The following is an 18,794-nucleotide window of genomic DNA, read 5'->3' as shown; positions in this document are numbered from 1 at the left end:
TGAGCCCTATACCGATAGTTCACTGTCACTCAACACATTAATGTTCAATCTGAAGGTTAGCAATGCTAACGAGTACATCTAAAACCCCATAGTGAACGCTAGCTAAATGCTAACGGTTTTATGACAAACTATTTGCCTGGACAGACATCCCAGCTCATTAAGTTAAACAAGTAACTCTAAATTCTACTCATTTTTCTGCACAAAACAAATATGTCCTCTGTCACCATTATCACATCACTCTGTGTAGTGTTACCTCAATACATCTAGATATCAACCTGTCCTCTGTCACCATTATCACATCACACTGTGTAGTGTTACCTCAATACATCTACATATCAACCTGTCCTCTGTCACCATTATCACATCACTCTGTGTGGTGTTAGCTCAATACATCTACATATCAACCTGTCCTCTGTCACCCCGGGTATACGGTATACAGCCCTAGTCTACTACCATAGGGCCCTGGTTAAAGCAGTACAGAAGAGATAGATCACAGCCCTAGTCTACTACCATAGGGCCCTGGTTAAAGCAATGCAGTACAGAAGAGATAGATCACAGCCCTAGTCTACTACCATAGGGCCCTGGTTATAGCAGTACAGTAGAGATAGATCACAGCCCTAGTCTACTACCATAGGGCCCTGGTTAAAGCAGTACAGTAGAGATAGATCACAGCCCTAGTCTACTACCATAGGGCCCTGGTTAAAGCAATGCAGTACAGAAGAGATAGTTCCCAGCCCTAGTCTACTACCATAGGGCCCTGGTTAAAGCAGTACAGTAGAGATAGATCACAGCCCTAGTCTACTACCATAGGGCCCTGGTTAAAGCAATGCAGTACAGAAGAGATAGTTCACAGCCCTAGTCTACTACCATAGGGCCCTGGTTAAAGCAATGCAGTACAGAAGAGATAGTTCCCAGCCCACTACCATAGGGCCCTGGTTAAAGCAATGCAGTACAGAAGAGATAGATCACAGCCCTAGTCTACTACCATAGGGCCCTGGTTAAAGCAGTACAGAAGAGATAGATCACAGCCCTAGTCTACTACCATAGGGCCCTGGTTAAAGCAATGCAGTACAGAAGAGATAGTTCACAGGCCTAGTCTACTACCATAGGGCCCTGGTTAAAACAATGCAGTACAGAAGAGATAGTTCACAGCCCTAGTCTACTACCATAGGGCCCTGGTTAAAACAATGCAGTACAGAAGAGATAGATCACAGCCCTAGTCTACTACCATAGGGCCCTGGTTAAAGCAATGCAGTACAGAAGAGATAGATCACAGCCCTAGTCTACTACCATAGGGCCCTGGTTATAGCAGTACAGTAGAGATAGATCACAGCCCTAGTCTACTACCATAGGGCCCTGGTTAAAGCAATGCAGTACAGAAGAGATAGATCACAGCCCTAGTCTACTACCATAGGGCCCTGGTTATAGCAGTACAGTAGAGATAGATCACAGCCCTAGTCTACTACCATAGGGCCCTGGTTAAAGCAATGCAGTACAGAAGAGATAGTTCCCAGCCCTAGTCTACTACCATAGGGCCCTGGTTACAGCAGTACAGTAGAGATAGTTCCCAGCCCTAGTCTACTACCATAGGGCCCTGGTTACAGCAGTACAGTAGAGATAGATCACAGCCCTAGTCTACTACCATAGGGCCCTGGTTAAAGCAATGCAGTACAGAAGAGATAGTTCGGGACTCAAGAGTTGTCCTACCTCCAACAGGAAATTGAACATGTAACTGAGGAAGGGGTTCTCGTCCTCTTCTTCATCCTCCTCCTCTTCCTCTCCTCCCTCGGCGGAAGGCGTATGGAAGCTGGTGGAGAATTTGGAGACGAACTCTATAACGTTCTCCACGGCCGGTTCTCTCTTGTACACGATCATGGCATGTTTCAGGTACTGGATAAACTCCTCGTGGAACAATGTCTTGTCCTCTAACTAGAGACAGGACAGACAGGCAGACACACGGGGACAGACAGGTACACAGGACAGACAGGCAGACACACGGGGACAGACAGGTACACAGGACAGACAGGCAGACACACGGGGACAGACAGGTACACAGGACAGACACACAGAAAGCAGGTTGGGTAAGGATGGTGTTTCTCTTACTGATAATAAAGAGGATTAACAGAAACAGTGATTTAAACATGTGTGTGTGTACCTTGTTGTACAGTATGTGTGTGTGTGTGTATACATAGGGAGTATTTCCTAGCCACCGTGCTTCTAAACCTGCATTGCTTGCTGTTTGGGGTTTTAGGCTGGGTTTCTGTACAGCACTTTGAGATATCAGCTGATGTAAGAATGGCTATATAAATACATTTGATTGATTGTATAAGTGTGTGTGTTTACAGGTGTTTTTTTGTGTTTATAGGCGTGTGTACCTTGTTGTACAGTATGTGTGTGTGTTTACAGGTGTTTTTTTGTGTTTATAGGCGTGTGTACCTTGTTGTACAGTATGTGTGTGTGTTTTTGTGTGTTTATCGGCATGTGTACCTTGTTGTACAGTATGTGTGTGTGTTTGTGTGTGTTTATCGGCGTGTGTACCTTGTTGTACAGTATGTGTGTGTGTTTGTGTGTGTTTATCGGCGTGTGTACCTTGTTGTACGTGTTCTTGAGACTGGCCACCAGTTTAGCCTTGTTGTTGTGTCCTTTCTGAGCGCGTTGAAACGCCTCTTTTATCGCCAACTCACTTTCTCCAGTCATCTTTCCTCTCCTGGAGAAACAAAATGGACAGCTACAACCTTTTCATTCAAACAAACACAGGCATTAAAACTACACCAGCTGGCTAGTTAGCACAACAACAACAACATGACGATAAGCCTAGTTAACGTATTCTACAATGAGGGGAAACAGTCGATGTATGTGTTTGAAATTGGGTTTAACATCCAACAACAAGCATTGTTTGTGGCTATTCGACGTTAATTTAGTTACCTAGTAACGTTATTTAGTTACCTAGTAACGTTATTTAGTTACCTAGTAACGCTATTTAGTTACCTAGTAACGCTATTTAGTTACCTAGTAACGCTATTTAGTTACCTAGTAACGCTATTTAGTTACCTAGTAACGTTATTTAGTTACCTAGTAACGTTATTTAGTTACCTAGTAACGCTATTTAGTTACCTAGTAACGTTATTTAGTTACCTAGTAACGTTATTTAGTTACCTAGTAACGCTATTTAGTTACCAACGTCGTAGCAGCTACAGTATTAACGACGTTGGTTATCTAACTCTAGTTTTAATTAGCGAAACTTTCTTTAAAAATAACACCATTTCACTATTCCAGACGAATATCTCACCCGTGCTCTTCGGCTAGAATAGTTCTCACATAAAGTCCTCTATTATCCAATTAATTAACTTGTTTTAAAAGCTAAATAACTAGCTGGCTAACGAAGCTAACCGGCTAACGTTTCTCGTCCCTCCAGCCACACAAAACATCGTCTCAAGAAGTACCAAAGAGGTTGGAAACCGGGGAATGATATGTCTCACCTAAAGCATTAATATTGACCAATATAGTTTATTTCGTAAATAAATAATAAATTGCGATTTCCGTTTGTTCTTACTTGCTATATTGACAACTCGAGTCGTTTCTGCCGCCTGTTTTCAAATGTAACTGCCAGTCTCGCGAGAGGCGAGATTTGCGTTGACTACGTCATTTCCCCTTCTATTTATTTCACCTTAATTTAACCAGGTCGGCCAGACCAAGATAACGCAAAGCAGTGTGACACAAACAACAACACAGAGTTACACATGGAGTAAACAACAACACAGAGTTACACATGGAGTAAACAACAACACAGAGTTACACATGGAGTAAACAACAACACAGAGTTACACATGGAATAAACAACAACACAGAGTTACACATGGAGTAAACAACAACACAGAGTTACACATGGAGTAAACAACAACACAGAGTTACACATGGAGTAAACAACAACACAGAGTTACACATGGAATAAACAACAACACAGAGTTACACATGGAATAAACAACAACACAGAGTTACACATGGAGTAAACAACAACACAGAGTTACACATGGGATAAACAACAACACAGAGTTACACATGGAATAAACAAACGTACAGTCAATAACACAATAGAAGAAAAAAAGGCTCTACCCAGCTCCTTGTAAAACATATTTTTGCCCTCTCCCTCATCATGTGGCTTTCCAACCTTTCACAAGTCCGAGTGAGAATAATATTTGTTTTTTTTTTACAACAAAATGGGAAAATAAATAATTGCACCACCATCTAACCCTAAATACACAAATACACAAAACTATCCCCAACAAACCCACCACCCCTTCCCACTACTTTGGCCCTAACAGATCCTACACCGTGCCCTCCGCCCCCCCTCAGTTGTTTGAAAAATGCTAAATTCTTCAACTTATGTATGGGGGTTCATCCCTGCTCAAGGCCACCCCCCAGCCATCCACACCTAGTACTTTGTGCCTCCTCCGATTTTGGGGGTGCATGACGCCCCTGAAAGCACTATAGCGGGTTCTCTAGGCCCTCAGAGAATTGCAAATATAACCCCCTTCACCCCACAATGGACATTTATCCTCCCTGCCCTCGCCGCCAATGGACATTCGTCTGCCTGCCCCATCCATCACCCTGCCCCTCACAATGGACATTTATCCGCCTGGGCCACCATCGCCCTGCCCCTCACAATGGACATTTATCCGCCTGGGCCTCCATCGCCCTGCCCCTCACCTCCATCGCCCTGCCCCTCACAATGGACATTTATCCGCCTGGGCCTCCATCGCCCTGCCCCTCACAATGGACATTTATCCGCCTGGGCCTCCATCGCCCTGCCCCTCACATTTATCTGGACCATTTATCCGCCTGGGCCTCCATCACCCTGCCCTCACAATGGACATTTATCCGCCGTTCCATCACAATGGATTTATCTTTTCATCCCCTCACAATGGGCATTTATCTGCCTGGGCCTCCATCGCCCTGCCCCTCACAATGGACATTTATCCGCCTGGGCCTCCATCGCCCTGCCCCTCACAATGGGCATTTATCTGCCTGCCCAATCCATCACCCTGCCCCTCACAATGGACATTAATCCGCCTGGGCCTCCATCACCCTGCCCCTCACAATGAACATTTATCTGCCTGCATGACATGAGCTGAGACTGCCATAAATAAAATATTTTCTGAAATGTGAAATGTACTTATTTGTCTATTTTGAGTAAGCGTAAATGTGTTATTTATTTTATAGACTTGCTAAAGTTTATAAAAAACTGTTTTTGTTTTGTCATTATGGGATATTGTGTGAAGATTGATGAGGGGGATTTTATTTATGTATTTTTATTTAAATCCATTTTAGAACAAAGGCTGTAAAGTTACAAAATGTGGATAAAGGTCAAGGGGTCTGAATACTTTCAGTGTGTCTCTATCTGCATGCCGTCTGTCTGCCTGTCTGCTGTTTCCCGGGCTGTGAAGGCCGCAGCTGTTGGCGCGCTGGCAGCTGTACGGTAAGGAATGGAGGTCAGAACAGAACACACGCGTGGGAAGGGCACGAGGCTCCACTCTGTCTCTGCTCACCAAACCGCTGTATTCCTGTTATTGAGGTCAGCAGCGGGAACTACAGGATGTAAAGAGTGATAGAATAGTAATGGCTATACAGCAGCTTGTATCACTGCAGACCCTGGTTCGAATCCAGGCTGTATCGCAGAGGTCTAAACTACAGAGCCTGGTTCGAATCCAGGCTGTATCGCAGAGGTCTAAACGACAGAGCCTGGTTCGAATCCAGGCTGTATCGCAGAGGTCTAAACTACAGAGCCTGGTTCGAATCCAGGCTGTATCGCAGAGGTCTAAACGACAGAGCCTGGTTCGAATCCAGGCTGTATCGCAGAGGTCTAAACTACAGAACCTGGTTCGAATCCAGGCTGTATCGCAGAGGTCTAAACTACAGAACCTGGTTCGAATCCAGGCTGTATCGCAGAGGTCTAAACTACAGACCCTGGTTCGAATCCAGGCTGTATCACAGAGGTCTAAAGGCACTGCATCTCAGTGCTAGAGGAGTCACTACAGACACCCTGGTTCGAATCCAGGCTGTATCACAGAGGTCTAAAGGCACTGCATCTCAGTGCTAGAGGCGTCACTACAGACACCCTGGTTCGAATCCAGGCTGTATCACTACCGGCCCGTGATTGGGAGTCCCATAGGCGCACATTTGGCCCAGAGTCGTCAGGCCTGTCATTGAGGTGCCTCGTTAAATGTATTTTAATTTTACAGGATAGAATGTGATACAGAATAGAATGTGATACAGGATAGAATGTGATACAGGATAGAATGTGATACAGGATAGAATGTGATACAGGATAGAATGTGATACAGGATAGAATGTGATACAGGATAGAATGTGATCTAGGATAGAATGTGATACAGAATAGAATGTGATACAGGATAGAATGTGATACAGAATAGAATGTGATACAGAATAGAATGTGATACAGAATAGAATGTGATACAGGATAGAATGTGATACAGGATAGAATGTGATACAGGATAGAATGTGATCTAGGATAGAATGTGATACAGGATAGAATGTGATACAGGATAGAATGTGATACAGGATAGAATGTGATATAGGATAGAATGTGATACAGAATAGAATGTGATACAGGATAGAATGTGATACAGGATAGAATGTGATCTAGGATAGAATGTGATACAGAATAGAATGTGATACAGGATAGAATGTGATACAGAATAGAATGTGATACAGGATAGAATGTGATACTAGGATAGAATGTGATCTAGGATAGAATGTGATACAGAATAGAATGTGATACAGGATAGAATGTGATACAGGATAGAATGTGATACAGGATAGAATGTGATACAGGATAGAATGTGATACAGGATAGAATGTGATATAGGATAGAATGTGATCTAGGATAGAATGTGATACAGAATAGAATGTGATACAGGATAGAATGTGATACAGAATAGAATGTGATACAGAATAGAATGTGATACAGAATAGAATGTGATACAGAATAGAATGTGATACAGGATAGAATGTGATACAGGATAGAATGTGATACAGGATAGAATGTGATACAGGATAGAATGTGATACAGATAGAATGTGATCTAGGATAGAATGTGATACAGGATAGAATGTGATACAGGATAGAATGTGATACAGGATAGAATGTGATACAGGATAGAATGTGATACAGGATAGAATGTGATACAGGATAGAATGTGATACAGGATAGAATGTGATACAGGATAGAATGTGATACAGGATAGAATGTGATCTAGGATAGAATGTGATCTAGGATAGAATGTGATACAGGATAGAATGTGATACAGGATAGAATGTGATACAGGATAGAATGTGATACAAAATAGAATGTGATACAGAATAGAATGTGATCTAGGATAGAATGTGATACAGGATAGAATGTGATATAGGATAGAATGTGATCTAGGATAGAATGTGATACAGAATAGAATGTGATACAGGATAGAATGTGATACAGGATAGAATGTGATACAGGATAGAATGTGATACAGGATAGAATGTGATACAGGATAGAATGTGATACAGGATAGAATGTGATACAGGATAGAATGTGATACAAAATAGAATGTGATACAGAATAGAATGTGATACAGAATGATAGAATGTGATCTAGATACAGAATAGAATGTGATACAGAATAGAATGTGATACAGATATGTGATATAGGATAGAATGTGATCTAGGATAGAATGTGATACTAGGATAGAATGTGATACAGGATAGAATGTGATACAGGATAGAATGTGATACAGGATAGAATGATAAAGGATGTGATACAGGATAGAATGTGATACAGGATAGAATGTGATACAGGATAGAATGTGATACAGGATAGAATGTGATACAGGATAGAATGTGATACAGGATAGAATGTGATACAGGATAGAATGTGATACAGGATAGAATGTGATATAGGATAGAATGTGATACAGGATAGAATGTGATACAGGATAGAATGTGGTCTAGGATAGAATGTGATAAAGAATAGAATGTGATCTAGGATAGAATGTGATAAAGGATAGAATGTGATACAGGATAGAATGTGATATAGGATAGAATGTGATACAGGATAGAATGTGATAAAGAAAAGAATGTGATACAGGATAGAATGTGATACAGGATAGAATGTGATACAGGATAGAATGTGATACAGGATAGAATGTGATACAGGATAGAATGTGAAACAGGATAGAATGTCATCTAGAATAGAATGTGATACAGGATAGAATGTGAAACAGGATAGAATGTCATCTAGAATAGAATGTGATCTAGGATAGAATGTCATCTAGGATAGAATGTGATACAGGATAGAATGTGATACAGGATAGAATGTGATACAGGATAGAATCTCTTTTGAATCAAAACGTTGATAGATGCTATACTGGACCTAGTGAATAGGTCTAGGATAATAAACATGGACTTATTAAACAGACTTATCACTGGAATAGGCAGGGAGTTCACCTGCAAATACTCCTGATGAATCTAAGCAATAAGTCAATTGATTAATTGAAACGCCTTTCATCCTGTGTGCGTGTGTGTGTGTTTGTGTATGTGCGTGCGTGCGTGTGTTTTGTGTGAGTGTGTGTGTGTGGATCGACACTACAGCAGAACCGGGGAGGGGCGTAAGCAGCACTGCAGCAGTGCGCTCTGCTCGAGAGGGAGAGCGCGAGCTGTCTACGGTAATGTTCCATACGCCCTCTCCGCCCCTGCTGCTCGAGCGACAGGTGGTCGGGACACATGCCTTCATCCTCGAGCGCTCCCCGGTTAAAATAAGAAAACAAATCGGTTGACAGACAGCGGTGGGACTGCTGATCGTGAGGCAAGCGCGTGCCCGATGGAATTGGAGCCGGTGACCACCGCGCAGCGAGCACTGGGCAGAGGAGAGAGAGGGGAAAGCAAGTTGGCGAGAGAACCTCACCGATTTACGTTTCTCACCATGACTATTGCGCTGGCTGCTTTTCCGCCGCAGCGGAGGGGATCGGTATTCACTCACAGAAGGAAGAAACACACACACCTCTGAGGCAAACCGGAGAGAGAGCATTACCGGGAATTTCCTTCTGTTCCATTATTCATTTGGATCCTGATAGCTGGTGGAAGTTGTCTCGTGGGGATTATGATGGCTTCGGGTGCCGGTAAAGCCCCGCAGCCCCCCGGGCCAGGCTCCGGTAGCCTTAACGGGACTGCAGCAGACTTACCGAACATAGAGCAGGAGCTGTATGACTATCAGATGCATGGCAAGATGTGCAAGAAGATAGCTCAGCTAACCAAGGTATGAGACAGGGGAGATAGAGGATATAGCTCAGCTAACCAAGGTATGAGACAGGGGAGATATAGCTCAGCTAACCAAGGTATGAGACAGGGGAGATATAGCTCAGCTAACCAAGGTATGAGACAGGGGAGATATAGCTCAGCTAACCAAGGTATGAGACAGGGAGATAAAATCAAATCAAATCAAATCAAATAGAGGATGGAGGATATAGCTCAGCTAACCAAGGTATGAGACAGGGGAGATAAAATCAAATCAAATCAAATCGAGGATAGAGGATATAGCTCAGCTAACCAAGGTATGAGACAGGGGAGATAAAATCAAATCAAATCAAATCAAATAGAGGATGGAGGATATAGCTCAGCTAACCAAGGTATGAGACAGGGGAGATAGAGGATATAGCTCAGCTAACCAAGGTATGAGACAGGGGAGATAGAAGATATAGCTCAGCTAACCAAGGTATGAGACAGGGGAGATATAGTTCAGCTAACCAAGGTATGAAACAGGGGAGATAGAGGATATAGCTCAGCTAACCAAGGTATGAGACAGGGGAGATATAGCTCAGCTAAACAAGGTATGAAACAGGGGAGATAGAAGATATAGCTCAGCTAACCAAGGTATGAGACAGGGGAGATAGAGGATATAGCTCAGCTAACCAAGGTATGAGACAGGGGAGATAGAAGATATAGCTCAGCTAACCAAGGTATGAGACGGGAGATATAGCTCAGCTAACCAAGGTATGAGACAGGGGAGATAGAGGATATAGCTCAGCTAACCAAGGTATGAGACAGGGGAGATAGATAAAAGGTAAGACTGGACAGAGAGATAGATAACTCAGCTGGTAAGACTGGACAGAGAGATAGATAACTCAGCTGGTAAGACTGGACAGAGAGATAGATAAATCAGCTGGTAAGACTGGACAGAGAGATAGATAACTCAGCTGGTAAGACTGGACAGAGAGATAGATAACTCAGCTGGTAAGACTGGACAGAGAGATAGATAACTCAGCTGGTAAGACTGGACAGAGAGATAGATAACTCAGCTGGTAAGACTGGACAGAGAGAGAGATAGATAACTCAGCTAGGTAAGACTAGACAGAGAGATAGATAACTCAGCTGGTAAGACTGGACAGAGAGATAGATAACTCAGCTGGTAAGACTGGACAGAGAGATAGATAACTCAGCTGGTAAGACTGGACAGAGAGAGAGATAGATAACTCAGCTGGTAAGACTGGACAGAGTGATAGATAACTCAGCTGGTAAGACTGGACAGAGTGATAGATAACTCAGCTAGTAAGACTGGACAGAGAGATAGATAACTCAGCTGGTAAGACTGGACAGAGAGATAGATAACTCAGCTGGTAAGACTGGACAGAGAGAGAGATAGATAACTCAGCTAGGTAAGACTAGACAGAGAGATAGATAACTCAGCTGGTAAGACTGGACAGAGAGAGAGATAGATAACTCAGCTGGTAAGACTGGACAGAGAGATAGATAACTCAGCTAGGTAAGACTAGACAGAGAGATAGATAACTCAGCTGGTAAGACTGGACAGAGAGATAGATAACTCAGCTGGTAAGACTGGACAGAGAGATAGATAACTCAGCTGGTAAGACTGGACAGAGAGATAGATAACTCAGCTGGTAAGACTGGACAGAGAGATAGATAACTCAGCTGGTAAGACTGGACAGAGTGATAGATAACTCAGCTGGTAAGACTGGACAGAGAGAGAGATAGACAACTCAGCTGGTAAGACTGGACAGAGAGATAGACAACTCAGCTGGTAAGACTGGACAGAGAGATAGATAACTCAGCTGGTAAGACTGGACAGAGAGATAGATAACTCAGCTGGTAAGACTGGACAGAGAGATAGATAACTCAGCTGGTAAGACTCATGACAATGTGGTTATGGCTCCTCCATCTTCCCACGTCCACTCACTCTGTGTGTAGACGACAATCAGTGTGTGTGTGTGTGTGTGTGTGTGTGTGTGTGTGTGTGTGTGTGTGTGTGTGTGTGTGTGTGTGTGTGTGTGTGTGTGTGTGTGTGTGTGTGTGTGTGTGTGTGTGTGTGTGTGTGTGTGTGTGTGTGTGTGTGTGGTGCCTGAAGTTTGACTGGTCAGCGTTTGTGTCTGTGTGTATTAGAATTGATGTTCATCAGCACTGGTAGGCTGGCCCTGCCTGTCTGTCTGTCTGTCTGTCTGTCTGTCTGTCTGTCTGTCTGTCTGTCTGTCTGTCTGTCTGTCTGTCTGTCTGTCTGTCTGTCTGTCTGTCTGTCTGTCTGTCTGTCTGTCTGTCTGTCTGTCCGTCTGTTCATCTGTCTGTCCGCCTGCCTGTCCGCCTGCCTGCCTGCCTGTCTGTCTGTCTGTCTGCCCGCCTGTCTGTCTGTCTGTCCGTCTGTTCATCTGTCTGCCTGCCTCTATAGATCCTTCATTGATCCCTCAGAACCAATGATCTCTTCTAAAAGGCCTGGGAGTCGTGATCCATTCTCCTGATGCAGGAAACAAATCACTGGTGGTCTGTTTCTATTGGCTGATAGTGTTGCTATTAGAAGGTGTTGGTCTGTTTCTATTGGCTGATAGTGTTGCTATTAGAAGGTGTTGGTCTGTTTCTATTGGGTGTTGGTCTGATAGTGTTGCTATTAGAAGGTGTTGGTCTGTTTCTATTGGCTGATAGTGTTGCTATTAGAAGGTGTTGGTCTGTTTCTATTGGCTGATAGTGTTGCTATTAGAAGGTTTGGTCTGTTTCTATTGGCTGATAGTGTTGCTATTAGAAGGTGTTGGTCTGTTTCTATTGGCTGATAGTGTTGCTATTAGAAGGTGTTGGTCTGTTTCTATTGGCTGATAGTGTTGCTATTAGAAGGTGTTGGTCTGTTTCTATTGGCTGTTTCTATTGGCTGATATTAGAAGGTGTTGGTCTGTTTCTATTGGCTGATAGTGTTGCTATTAGAAGGTGTTGGTCTGTTTCTATTGGCTGATAGTGTTGCTATTAGAAGTGTTGTTGGGTCTGTTTCTATTGGCTGATAGTGTTGCTATTAGAAGGTGTTGGTCTGTTTCTATTGGCTGATAGTGTTGCTATTAGAAGGTGTTGTTGGTCTGTTTCTATTGGCTGATAGTGTTGCTATTAGAAGGTGTTGGTCTGTTTCTATTGGCTGATAGTGTTGCTATGAGAAGGTGTTGGTCGGTTTCTATTGGCTGATAGTGTTGCTATTGGAAGGTGTTGGTCTGTTTCTATTGGCTGATAGTGTTGCTATTAGAAGGTGTTGGTCTGTTTCTATTGGCTGATAGTGTTGTTATTTGAGGCAGGCAGGCAGGCAGGCAGGCAGGCAGGCAGGCAGGCAGGCAGACAGACAGACAGACAGACAGACAGACAGACAGACATGAAGTAGGTCTAAAGATAGCTACCAGCATGCTAGTAGTTATGTAGAAAACAGAAGGGAGGAGGGAGGAGGGAAGAACCCCCCCACACACACAGAGGTTATAGGCCAGTGTTCCTCAACTCTGGTCCTCCAGTACCCTACACACACCTGGTTAAACTACTGGTTAAACTACTCCTCCAGTACCCTACACACACCTGGTTAAACTACTGGTTAAACTACTGGTTAAACTACTGGTTAAACTACTGGTTAAACTACTCCTCCAGTACCCTACACACACCTGGTTAAACTACTGGTTAAACTACTGGTTAAACTACTGGTTAAACTACTGGTTAAACTACTGATTAAACTACTGGTTAAACTACTGGTTAAACTACTGATTAAACTACTGGTTAAACTACTGATTAAACTACTGGTTAAACTACTGGTTAAACTACTGGTTAAACTACTGGTTAAACTACTCCTCCAGTACCCTACACACACCTGGTTAAACTACTGGTTAAACTACTGATTAAACTACTGATTAAACTACTGGTTAAACTACTGGTTAAACTACTGGTTAAACTACTCCTCCAGTACCCTACACACACCTGGTTAAACTACTGGTTAAACTACTGGTTAAACTACTGGTTAAACTACTGGTTACACTACTGGTTAAACTACTGGTTAAACTACTGGTTAAACTACTGGTTAAACTACTGGTTAAACTACTCCTCCAGTACCCTACACACACCTGGTTAAACTACTGGTTAAACTACTGGTTAAACTACTGGTTAAACTACTGGTTAAACTACTGGTTAAACTACTGGTTAAACTACTCCTCCAGTACCCTACACACACCTGGTTAAACTACTGGTTAAACTACTGGTTAAACTACTGATTAAACTACTGGTTAAACTACTGATTAAACTACTGATTAAACTACTGATTAAACTACTGATTAAACCACTGGTTAAACTACTGGTTAAACTACTGGTTAAACTACTGGTTAAACTACTGATTAAACTACTGATTAAACTACTGATTAAACTACTGGTTAATCTACTGGTTAAACTACTGATTAAACTACTGGTTAAACTACTGGTTAAACTACTGGTTAAACTACTGATTAAACTACTGATTAAACTACTGGTTAAACTACTGGTTAAACTACTGGTTAAACTACTGGTTAAACTACTGATTAAACTACTGATTAAACTACTGGTTACACTACTGGTTAAACTACTGGTTAAACTACTGGTTAAACTACTGGTTAAACTACTGGTTAAACTACTGGTTAAACTACTCCTCCAGTACCCTACACACACCTGGTTAAACTACTGGTTAAACTACTGGTTAAACTACTGATTAAACTACTGGTTAAACTACTGATTAAACTACTGATTAAACTACTGATTAAACTACTGATTAAACCACTGGTTAAACTACTGGTTAAACTACTGGTTAAACTACTGATTAAACTACTGATTAAACTACTGGTTAAACTACTGGTTAAACTACTGATTAAACTACTGGTTAAACTACTGGTTAAACTACTGATTAAACTACTGATTAAACTACTGGTTACACTACTGGTTAAACTACTGGTTAAACTACTGATTAAACTACTGGTTAAACGACTGGTTAAACTACTGGTTAAACTACTGGTTAAACTACTGATTAAACTACTGGTTAAACTACTGATTAAACTACTGATTAAACTACTCCTCCAGTACCCTACACACACCTGGTTAAACTACTGGTTAAACTACTGGTTAAACTACTCCTCCAGTACCCTACACACACCTGGTTAAACTACTGGTTAAACTACTGGTTAAACTACTGGTTAAACTACTGATTAAACTACTGGTTAAACTACTGGTTAAACTACTGGTTAAACTACTGATTAAACTACTGGTTAAACTAATGGTTAAACTACTGATTAAACTACTGATTAAGGACAGAGGACAGAGAGCCTGGTAGGTTGGCCTAATACTACAGATGGTATTTGGGTCCATGTTAGTGGATGTTAGTTTTCGGGTAATAGCGTCTAGGCTGGGTGGTAGGGCTTCACTAAAGCCTCTTGGGTAATAGCGTCTAGGCTGGGTGGTAGGGCTTCACTAAAGCCTCTTGGGTAATAGCGTCCAGGCTGGATGGTAGGGCCTCACTAAAGCCTCTTGGGTAATAGCGTCTAGGCTGGGTGGTAGGGCTTCACTAAAGCCTCTTGGGTAATAGCGTCTAGGCTGGGCGGTAGGGCTTCACTAAAGCCTCTTGGGTAATAGCGTCCAGGCTGGGTGGTAAGGGCTTCACTAAAGCCTCTTGGGTAATAGCGTCTAGGCTGGGTGGTGGGGCTTCACTAAAGCCTCTTGGGTAATAGCGTCTAGGCTGGGTGGTAAGGGCTTCACTAAAGCCTCTTGGGTAATAGCGTCTAGGCTGGGTGGTAGGGCTTCACTAAAGCCTCTTGGGTAATAGCGTCTAGGCTGGGTGGTGGAGCTTCACTAAAGCCTCTTGGGTAATAGCGTCTAGGCTGGGTGGTAAGGGCTTCACTAAAGCCTCTTGGGTAATAGCGTCTAGGCTGGGTGGTAGGGCTTCACTAAAGCCTCTTGGGTAATAGCGTCTAGGCTGGGTGGTAGGGCTTCACTAAAGCCTCTTGGGTAATAGCGTCTAGGCTGGGTGGTAGGGCTTCACTAAAGCCTCTTGGGTAATAGCGTCTCGGCTGGGTGGTAGGGCTTCACTAAAGCCTCTTGGGTAATAGCGTCTCGGCTGGGTGGTAGGGCTTCACTAAAGCCTCTTGGGTAATAGCGTCTAGGCTGGGTGGTAGGGCTTCACTAAAGCCTCTTGGGTAATAGCGTCTCGGCTGGGTGGTAGGGCTTCACTAAAGCCTCTTGGGTAATAGCGTCTCGGCTGGGTGGTAGGGCCTCACTAAAGCCTCTTGGGTAATAGCGTCTCGGCTGGGTGGTAGGGCTTCACTAAAGCCTCTTGGGTAATAGCGTCTAGGCTGGGCGGTAGGGCTTCACTAAAGCCTCTTGGGTAATAGCGTCTAGGCTGGGTGGTAGGGCTTCACTAAAGCCTCTTGGGTAATAGCGTCTAGGCTAGGTGGTAGGGCTTCACTAAAGCCTCTTGGGTAATAGCGTCCAGGCTGGATGGTAGGGCCTCACTAAAGCCTCTTGGGTAATAGCGTCTAGGCTGGGTGGTAGGGCTTCACTAAAGCCTCTTGGGTAATAGCGTCTAGGCCGGGTGGTGGGGCTTCACTAAAGCCTCTTGGGTAATAGCGTCTAGGCTAGGTGGTAGGGCTTCACTAAAGCCTCTTGGGTAATAGCGTCTAGGCTGGGTGGTAGGGCTTCACTAAAGCCTCTTGGGTAATAGCGTCTAGGCTGGGTGGTAGGGCTTCACTAAAGCCTCTTGGGTAATAGCGTCTAGGCTGGGTGGTAGGGCTTCACTAAAGCCTCTTGGGTAATAGCGTCTCGGCTGGGTGGTAGGGCTTCACTAAAGCCTCTTGGGTAATAGCGTCTCGGCTGGGTGGTAGGGCTTCACTAAAGCCTCTTGGGTAATAGCGTCTAGGCTGGGTGGTAGGGCTTCACTAAAGCCTCTTGGGTAATAGCGTCTAGGCCGGGTGGTGGGGCTTCACTAAAGCCTCTTGGGTAATAGCGTCTAGGCTAGGTGGTAGGGCTTCACTAAAGCCTCTTGGGTAATAGCGTCTAGGCTAGGTGGTAGGGCTTCACTAAAGCCTCTTGGGTAATAGCGTCTAGGCTGGGTGGTAGGGCTTCACTAAAGCCTCTTGGGTAATAGCGTCTAGGCTGGGCGGTAGGGCTTCACTAAAGCCTCTTGGGTAGGGGCTTCACTAAAGCCTCTTGGGTAATAGCGTCTAGGCTGGGCGGTAGGGCTTCACTAAAGCCTCTTGGGTAATAGCGTCTAGGCTGGGCGGTAGGGCTTCACTAAAGCCTCTTGGGTAATAGCGTCTAGGCTGGGCGGTAGGGCTTCACTAAAGCCTCTTGGGTAATAGCGTCTAGGCTGGGCGGTAGGGCTTCACTAAAGCCTCTTGGGTAATAGCGTCTAGGCTGGGTGGTGGGGGGGGGGCTGATATGCAGGGAATGTCTAACAGCTGTACCAGCCGTGCAGACAGAGAGGAGTCACCATAAAACCCTCCTCGGTTGTACACACACACACACACACACACACACACACACACACACACACACACACACACACACACACACACACACACACACACACACACACACACACACACACACACACACACACACACACACACACACACACACACACAGACACACACACACACACACACAGACACACACAGACAGACAGACACATACACACACACACACACACACACACACACACAGAGACACACACACACACACAGAGACACACACACAAACACACAGAGACACACACACACACACACACACACACACACACACACACACACACACACACACACACACACACACACACACACACACACACACACACACACACACACACACACACACACACACACACACACACACACACACAGAGACACACACACACACACACAGACACACACACAGGGTAGTCTAGTGGTTGGAGTAGTAACATACACAGAGACACTGTAGCTGGGGCGGCAGGGTACCCTAGTGGTTAGAGTGTAGAGGAGGCAGGGTACCCTAGTGGTTAGAGTGTAGAGGAGGTAGGTAGTCTAGTGGTTAGAGTGTAGAGGAGGCAGGTAGCCTAGTGGTTAGAGTGTAGAGGAGGCAGGGTACCTAGTGGTTAGAGTGTAGAGGAGGCAGGGTAGAGGAGGTAGGTAGTCTAGTGGTTAGAGTGTAGAGGAGGCAGGTAGTCTAGTGGTTAGAGGTGTAGAGGAGGCAGGTAGCCTAGTGGTTAGAGTGTAGAGGAGGCAGGTAGCCTAGTGGTTAGCCTAGTGGTTAGAGGAGGCAGGTAGCCTAGTGGTTAGAGTGTAGAGGAGGCAGGTAGCCTAGTGGTTAGAGTGTAGAGGCGGCAGGGTACCCTAGTGGTTAGAGTGTTGAACTAGTAACCGGAAGGTTGCAAGTTCAAACCCCCGAGCTGACAAGGTACAAATCTGTCGTTCTGCCCCTGAACAGGCAGTTAACCCGCTGTTCCCAGGCCGTCATTGAAAATAAGAATTTGTTCTTAACTGACTTGCCTGGTTAAATAAAGGTAAAAAAAATATACTGTTTACATCCTGAATGACCTCTCGTAATGTGTGATTTAAAACATGGCTACTGATTGATCAACTCAATACATATCGATAGATATCAATCTGAACATGAATCTCTTTCCTCTCGTCTCACCTCCGTCCTCCCCTCTTTTAATCAAAACGTCAGGTGATCTATTCTCTGAACACTAAGAACGAAGAGCAGGAGGCGGCCCTTCAGGCTGTCAGCCACGCCCACCAGGAAGAGCTGAGGCGGGTTACCACGGGGACGTGTACCGAGGGGGAGGAGTCGGTAGTGCTTAGGACACGCCTCTCAGAGCTGCAGGAAACTCTAGCTCAGGTACCCCGTCTGTCCGTCCAACATGTTCGTCTGTTACCCAGTCTGTTCCAGTGTGGATCACCACAGCTTAATTAACTCTGTGTGTCTCTACTCCTCCAGGTTCAGGTAGACTTTGAGAGCTACCGTGTCCAGGCGGAGGAGAGGGATCGTGGGGTAGAGGCAGAGCTAAGGAGGGACTATGAGGAAAAGCTCCAGGCTCTGGGGCTGGAGAGACAGGAGACCCAGGCCCAACTCAACACGGCCCACGACGAGAGTCTCCGACTGGGGAGAGAGCTGGAGACGGCTGGGGAGGCTGCGCAGTGCCTGGGGGTTCAATGTGATGAACTACGGAGGAAAGGAGAAGAGGAGCGAGGGAAAGGGAAGGAGGAGGAGACGGAGAGAATGAGACTCCTCTCGGAGGAGGTGAAGACTCTGAGGAAAGGGAAGGAGCGAGCGGAGGAAGAGAGAGAGAGAGCAGGGAGAGAGGAGAGGGAGAAGTGGGAGAGGGAGAGAGCAGAGAGAGAGGAGAGGGAGGAGTGGGAGAGGGAGAGAGCAGTGAGAGAGGAGAGGGAGAAGTGGGAGACGAGGATGAAGGAGGTGACAGAGGAGAAGGAGGAGTTGAAGAGGAGCATGGAG

The 18,794-nt window shown here is 44.7% G+C and overlaps 2 protein-coding genes across 2 annotated transcripts in view; one reads left to right on the top strand and one right to left on the bottom strand.

The window, feature by feature from the left end:
* Nucleotides 1–3,627, bottom strand: part of LOC124022812 (condensin complex subunit 3-like) — a gene marked incomplete at its 3' end in the record, with an annotated part of 39,769 nt that extends 36,142 nt beyond the window's left edge. The window contains exons 1-3 of the mRNA XM_046337494.1: nt 3,554–3,627; nt 2,590–2,707; nt 1,708–1,929 (exon numbers count right to left, since the gene is read on the bottom strand). Coding sequence (XP_046193450.1) covers nt 1,708–1,929; nt 2,590–2,697 — 330 coding nt within the window. The remainder of the gene's footprint in view (nt 1–1,707; nt 1,930–2,589; nt 2,708–3,553) is intronic.
* A 5,091-nt stretch (nt 3,628–8,718) lies between these two features.
* Nucleotides 8,719–18,780, top strand: LOC124022811 (protein FAM184A-like). Its single transcript, XM_046337493.1, has 4 exons — nt 8,719–9,309; nt 18,009–18,179; nt 18,279–18,634; nt 18,771–18,780. The coding sequence occupies exons 1-4, from the start codon at nt 9,154–9,156 to the stop codon at nt 18,778–18,780; spliced, it is 693 nt and encodes a 230-aa protein (XP_046193449.1). The 5' UTR covers nt 8,719–9,153.
* The last annotated feature ends 14 nt before the right edge of the window (nt 18,781–18,794 follow it).

This window comes from Oncorhynchus gorbuscha, unplaced genomic scaffold (genome assembly GCF_021184085.1).
Source record: "Oncorhynchus gorbuscha isolate QuinsamMale2020 ecotype Even-year unplaced genomic scaffold, OgorEven_v1.0 Un_scaffold_1437, whole genome shotgun sequence".
Lineage (NCBI taxonomy): Eukaryota > Metazoa > Chordata > Actinopteri > Salmoniformes > Salmonidae > Oncorhynchus > Oncorhynchus gorbuscha.
Note: the sequence above shows the minus strand (reverse complement) of the source record. Positions and strands in the feature narration are given on the sequence as shown.